This window comes from Humulus lupulus, chromosome 5, assembly GCF_963169125.1.
Source record: "Humulus lupulus chromosome 5, drHumLupu1.1, whole genome shotgun sequence".
NCBI classification, from domain to species: domain Eukaryota; kingdom Viridiplantae; phylum Streptophyta; class Magnoliopsida; order Rosales; family Cannabaceae; genus Humulus; species Humulus lupulus.
The window spans coordinates 161,911,176-161,918,287 of record NC_084797.1 but is presented as its reverse complement, the minus strand read 5'-3'; the positions used below and the strand labels follow the sequence as shown (position 1 = coordinate 161,918,287).

The following is a 7,112-nucleotide window of genomic DNA, read 5'->3' as shown; positions in this document are numbered from 1 at the left end:
GACAAACCCGAGAAGCGCTGTCAGGTTGAAGAGCGAAGGTTGGGACTCTGGGAAACAGGCGGCGGCGCAGAACTAGCAGGCGGCGGAGTATTTCGTCGGCGAGGTTGGACATGCAAAGCTCTAACAAGCGTTCAGGTTTTTCTTAAGCTGGTTCGAAGATGGAAAAGTGCCGAATGTTGTTCTCTGGGGGTATTTATACCAGCCCCCAAATTCTGGCCCACGATCCAACGGTCAGGTGCCTCTTCATCTGACGATCAAGAATCGCGCAGGGGACATTTATGAGTCCTTATGGTCTGGATCCTCGACGTCTCAAATCCGACGGCCCAGGAGTGGCGGATGCCAAAAGACGCCCCATCCTACGGTCCACCTTGTTCCAGGGACATTAATGATGACCCCCCCCCCCCCCCGGTGCGGATGTGACACCTCATGACGTGCACTGACACCCTAGTCTAGGCCTAGCGGCCCTTGGGAGGCCTAGGCGACTCTTCAAGGCCCTTGCAGCAATCACATGGCGACACGTGTGTCGTTTTCTTAAAGCAGGCCAAAGGTAAGCGTCCCCGGATCACGGTAAGCGATCCGGGCTAAGCAACCTGCCAATGCCACGGCCTTTCGGCCGAGCCTCCTAGCTCGGGCAGGAACTGGGGAGGCAACTTGGCGAGCGCCGCGAGGGTGATGCAACCCTCCTCCCGGCAAGCCCGGGTGAAGGCTTGGGGGGTAAATGTTATCCCCATTTCCTGCAGGGGCTTTGGGCCTTCGCCCTGGCCTACGGTCAGAGGACCATCTCGGCATATGGGCCCGACCCAAGGTCCCTTGGTTTGAATATTGCCCAAGGGGACTGGTACGGACCAGGGACTCCAGACGGGGCCCATTGGAGGGGTCTGGGACGTCCCTCCGGGTTCGTCCTCAGCAAGAACGGTCCCGGCGATGTCCAGAGCGCCCGGACCGTCGCAGCCTACGCGTTCGTGTCCCAGACCCTGGTGTGGTCCGGGCCTATGGTAAATGGAGCGGGCCAATGGTAAACGGACCTGGATCACCTCCTCCCCGGTTGAAGGGCCAAGCGTCCAGGATCCAGAAGCCGCCTCATTTCGCGTGGGCATTGTCCCCCACTTTTCTCCTGCAGAAAGGGTCACCTCGGGATTGCTCACTGATGTGTCAGGACTGCGCAGCCAAGTACCCTGACCGGTCTTGTCTCCTGAATCAGCCTCGTGACTCGAAGTGGTCAGAGCCAAAGTGCCGTTTTGTCAAGCGAGGCTTGTGTCTCAGGTCAACCAATTGGGCCTTAGCTGGTTTGAATTTCGTGTATTGTATACCTTTTTGTATTGGGCCTCCACTAGATAGGCCCCTGGTACCCATTTCTCTGATGGGCCCGGGTCGGATCCGGCCCAGACCCGGTATTCCCCTCAGCTTATAAATATAAGCTGTAGAACAATGTAAAAGAGAGAGAAAAAGGGAGAGAAAACTCTGTTCAGAGATTACTATAAAACTCCATTGAAAAAGCTTCCTCTAGTTCTAATACATAGACTCGTGGACTAAGGCTAGTTAACGCCCCAACCACGTAAAAACCATGTGTCGATTTTATACTTTCATTATTATTATCAGCAAATATTATTCATTGATAGAGTTGCCGAAAATCTCGGTTAACAGTTTTTGCCGAAAATCTCAGTTAACACCTAGAAATTGCAAATATGAAGAACTTGTGCATACATTGTTGTTGCAGTTACATTGCCACCCTGCAACAACAAAAATGCAACTACAGTATCAAGTGAAGGACGGCTACCCACCCCTCAAAATAGTGGATAATGCAAGTCTCCTTTTCTACTTGCAGCTGAAAATGAACGAGTCTGACTTCACAAGATATCCACTATGTGTGAACACAGTAGACAACATGGCAACAACATCAAATCAAATTCAATTCTATGCATATAAAGAGCCAACAATAACAACGGAAATGACGATGATTGAGAATGGACCACGAACAACAGAATCAACAATAGAGCAACAAGAATGTGAAATCACAGAAGAAATCAATGAAACATTTGATTTCATTGACTATGCAAAGTTAGTCACTGCAGAAATGTTGGAACAACTAGAGAACAACAAGAATAAGGACTTTCCGCTTGACAATATAGATTCACTTGTAATCACAAACCCCTGCCATCCCGAAATCAAAATTGGTCAGATCTACATAGATAAGGCAACACTAAAAAGCGTTCTTAGCTACTTTGCAATAACAAACCACTTCCAATACAAGGTGTTTAAATCATGCTCTAGAGAATACAACATTATTTGTTTGGACAAAAATTGCAAGTGGTCCATAAGAGCATCATGGAATGGAACAACACAAGCATTCATCATCAGAAAATATTACAAAATACACACATGCTCTTTGGAAATCAGATTCGGTGATCAACGACAAGCAACATCAAAATTAATAGGCAACTATATAAAGCCAAAGTTCCTCAACCTGAAAACAACATGCACTCCACTAGACATTAGAGGCGACTTGAATGATAGATACGATATAAAGATGAATTATATGAAAGCATGGAGAAGTAAGAAACATACACTCAACGAATTACGAGGAAATGCAAAGGAATCTTACAACCTCATACCAAGTTACTTGTACATACTACAAAAAACCAACCCTGGAACTATAGTTGACATTGAAAAAGGAGAAGATGATAGTTTGTTATTTCTATTCATGGCCTTGAATGCATCTTTGAGGGGCTGGGAAAAATGCAAACCTATAATAGTTGTTGATGGCACCTTCTTGAAGTCTGCATATGGAGGAACGTTGCTCTCTGCTAGTGCACAGGATGTAGGAGGTAAAATATCCTCACTTGCTTTTTGTATAGCAGATTCTGAGAACAACAAGTCATGGGAGTAGTTTTTCACAAAATTAAGAGAAGCATATGGAGTTAGAGAAGACCAGTGTATAATATCAGATCGACATGAAAAGCATAATCAAAGCAACAAACAAAGTTTTCCTAAAAATAACACATGACTACTGCATGTTCCATCTGTTAAGCAACCTGAAAACAACGTACAAGAAACATGCCAAGGAATACAATGTACCTTTCTTGGCTGCAGCAACCGTGTACATAGAAAAGAAATCTGAAAATCATATGAAGGAGCTTGAGATCTTGGATGTGACAGTCAGAATCCCGTGATCCGTAAGGGGAAAGACCGGGTAAGCTGTGCAATCCCACACCGCCTGGGGAAGGTCAAGTGTAATGATTCTAAGACTGTGTAGGTATGGGACTACACAGTTGAAGAGGGCTTAAATGGATTGATGGGTACTACCTATATCAGGAAGATGCATCTTATTTTCGGTAGCCCATCACTTGAGAACTCCATGGTTAAGCGTGCTTGGCCTGGAGTAATCTAGGGATGGGTGACCTCCTGGGAAGTTTTCTCAGGAAGTGTGCGAGTGAGGACAAAGCACGCTGGAAAGACTTGTCTTGGTTTGTAGGGCCAGTCGTCATTCCAGAAAGCAGCCATAGTGATGTGGGGCGTCATATTGGATAAGCGAATAAAGCCTTATTTACAGAAAATTGGATATCATAACTGGTCAAGAATCTACTCCAAAAACAAAAGGTACTCGGTAATGACTTCCAATATTGCTGAGTCACTTAATGCAGCCACCGTGGAAGCTAGAGAAGTACCTGTCACATCACTTTTGGAGTGTTTGCGTGGATTACTCCAAGATTGGACATACATTAATAGGAAACTAGCTCAAAAAACAATGACAAGATTGACACCAGTTGCAGAAAAAGCACTCACCAAAAACTTCGTATACTCTTTGAGATTAACTGTAAGATTGATCAATTTTTTAGTTTTTTTTTCAATTATTTATGCCAATCATTATTGTTGCTATTGTGTTGCTCTAATGTTGCCACTGTACCTATACAACATATAATACAGGTAACGCCAGCAAATGAATATATGTTTGAGGTATTTAAAGAAGATAAGTCATGGATTGTAAATCTTAAAGAACAAATTTGCACTTCCAATAGATTTCAGAAGGATGAAATGCCATGTGGTCATGCTCTTGTTTTGATGAAGGAGATGAACATAGACCCCTACAATTATTATTCACATAATACACAACAAAAGTATGGTTAGAAATATACGATGCAACTGTGTATCCAGTAGGGAAAAAACAACATTGGGGACCAAAATTTTTCAAACACATCATAGTGTTGCCTCCATTTGAAAGAGTGAAGGCTGGAAGACCAAAAAAAAGAAGTATTATAGCTGCTTGGGAAACTAAAAGGAAGAACAACTGCAGCAAGTGTGGACAAAGAGGTCATAATAGGAAGACATGTCAAACCCGACCACCAAGAAGTTGAGAATAATAACACAGCAACACAAAAGAAGATGCTAGTTTATCAAATCACCTAAATAAATAACATTGGTTTTACTTTTTTTTATTTTAAACACTTAAACATTGGAAGGAAATTGATTAATTCCCATTGCTCCCTTGTTTTAAAATGAAATGTTTTTTTTATTGTCTTTAAATATTTTGGGACATATGCATCATATTGATATTAAGTCGTAACTATTGATGACCGATTAAACATAATTGCTTATATTATGAGGATGTTGTTGCCTTGTTGCTATATAGTTGTAATAGTCAAACAAACAAAAATGACAAAGAATAGAAAGATGAAAGTCTAGAAATATATTGTAAAGGAAATCGGACCAACAAGATAACTGTTACCAAAATAAACCAAGAAACTATACTATTATCTAGAAAACTGAAATTACATAAAAAAAAAAATAAAAAAAAAACACAATGTTTGAAGTTGGTCTATTGTTGCTAAAGAGTTGTTACAAAGTTGCCGACAAAAAAATATACAATCATTAATCCATCAAACATAACTTTTTGCATTTCCTTCTAACTTTTTAATAACTTTTTTAGGAGACTTCTTTCAAAGTTCAGAATGACTAGCAACGTTCTCTATTTGCTTCATTTTTCCATAAGAATAAAGAAGAATAGCCAATCTAGAATGGTGATCTTCAATTGAAAAATCACTTGATGAAATTTCCTTGCAATCAGCAAATGATGCAACAAAAATACCACAATCACTGTAAAATAGACACCATTTAATGGATTGGTAAAATGTAAACAAGCATTAAAAATATTAAATAGAACAAATAAAAAAAACATAGGACATTACTTACTTGTCCTCTTGTTGAGGCAATTCATCAACACTAACAACAGAAAAATGAGCCTTGGAATCAACATAAATTACATTAGGGTTCTTTCTAATATTGTAAAAATTCAGCAACTCAAAAAACATTGGCAGCAAGACAGAATATGGCTTCATGGCTGCCATAGATGCAGTTTCATACCCCCATAATTCAATGAGTTATACATGTAAAGAATCATTTTTCTTATATTCAAACGTCCTAGAATCCAATGGCTCTCCTTCCTCATATTGATTGGAAACAAAACATGGTCACACCCAATCCATGGTTTACCACACATAAACTTTTTACCTTTTATAAACTAAGCAACTGAATGCCTAGGGTTAAGAATCAAATGTAGCTTCTGGTAGTATCTTTGTAAACGAATCTGCAAGATTATCTTCAGTTGCAATCTTCATAACCTTCACATTTCCCATGGCCACATATTCTCGAATAATGTGATACTTCCTTTCTATATGCTTACTCCTCTTGTGACTTCGAGGTTCTTTCGAGTTGGCTATCGCTCCTGTATTTTCACAAAACAACACAAGCGGTTTATCCATTTCTGGAATAACACCAAGATCCCAATAGAACTTCCTTAGCCAGACTATTTCCTTAGCTGCTTCTGACGCGGCTATGCACTCAGCCTCCATGGTGGAATCTGAGATTGCAGACTGCTTTACGCTTCTCCAAATCACAGCTCCACCCCCAAGAGTAAACACCGTTCCAGAAGTAGACTTCTTGTCATCGACATCAGTTTGAAAATTTGAATCGGTGTAGCCTACAAGGTTCAGAACACCACCCTTGTAGACTAACATATAATCCCTAGTCCGTCTCAAATACTTCAGGATATGCTTAACTACTATCCAATGTTCCGGTCCTGGGTTTGACTGATACCTGCTCACTACTCCCACTGCATAGCTGATGTCTGGTCTAGTACACAACATGGCATACATCAGACTTCCAACTGCAGATGCGTAAGGAACTTTTCTCACTGCATCTTCCTCTTCAGGAGTCTAGGGAGACTGCTTCTTTGAAAGATGATTTCCATGGCGGGACGGTAGATGCCCTTTCTTGGAATTTGTCATTGAGAAACGTTCAAGCACTTTATCAATGTAAGTTGCTTGAGATAGAGATAAAAGTTTGTTCTTTCTATCCCTGATGATCTGGATACCTAGAACATAACTTGCTTCACCCAAATCCTTCATCTGGAATTGAGTGCTCAGCCAATTCTTCACATCTAATAATTTCTTAACATTGTTTCCAATGAGTAAGATATCATCTACATAAAGAACCAGGAATACCACTATTTGATTTGCCTTCAGTTGGTAAACACAGGGCTCATCAATATTTTGTTCAAAGCCATAGGTCTTGATTATTTCATCAAACCTAATATTCCAGGAACGAGAAGATTGCTTAAGTTGATAGATGGACCTATTCAACTTGAAAACTTTTCCTTCTTGTCCAGATGCTTTAAATCCTTCTAGCTGATCCATATAAATGACTTTGTCAAGCTTTCCATTAAGAAAAGCTGTCTTGACGTCCATTTTCCAAATCTCATAGTCAAGAGCGGCTTCTATGGATAGGAGGATGCAAATTTATTTGAGCATGGCTACCAGACTAAAAGTCTCCTCATAGTCCACGCCTTCTCTTTGGGTATAGCCCTTTGCCACTAATCGAGCTTTATAAGTCTCGATATTTCCATCAACACCTCGTTTCTTCTTGTAGATCCACTTGCACCCAATGGCCCTAAAGTCACTAGGTGCTTCCACAAGATCCCAAACAGAATTTGAGTACATGGACTCCATTTCCTATTTCATGGCTTTGAGCCATAGTTCCTTTTCAGGGCTAGCCATTGCTTGTTTGAAAGACAATAGATCATCATCACTAGTGTCACCAACAACCATATTGGTTTCACC

At 41.1% G+C, this 7,112-nt stretch overlaps 1 protein-coding gene across 1 annotated transcript; it reads left to right on the top strand.

Annotated features, from left to right (window-relative positions):
* Positions 1 to 3,607: 3,607 nt before the first annotated feature.
* LOC133779626 (uncharacterized) lies at positions 3,608 to 4,125 on the top strand. The gene is made up of 2 exons (XM_062219566.1): positions 3,608 to 3,814; positions 3,925 to 4,125. The coding sequence occupies exons 1-2, from the start codon at positions 3,608 to 3,610 to the stop codon at positions 4,123 to 4,125; spliced, it is 408 nt and encodes a 135-aa protein (XP_062075550.1).
* Positions 4,126 to 7,112: the final 2,987 nt, after the last annotated feature.

Coding starts and splice junctions, on each gene's coding strand:
- LOC133779626 (XM_062219566.1), top strand. CDS start 3,608: ATGACTTCCAATATTGCTGAGTCACTTAATGCAGCCACCGTGGAAGCT. Junction 3,815..3,924: donor TATACTCTTTGAGATTAACT/GTAAGATTGATC, acceptor CATATAATACAG/GTAACGCCAGCAAATGAATA.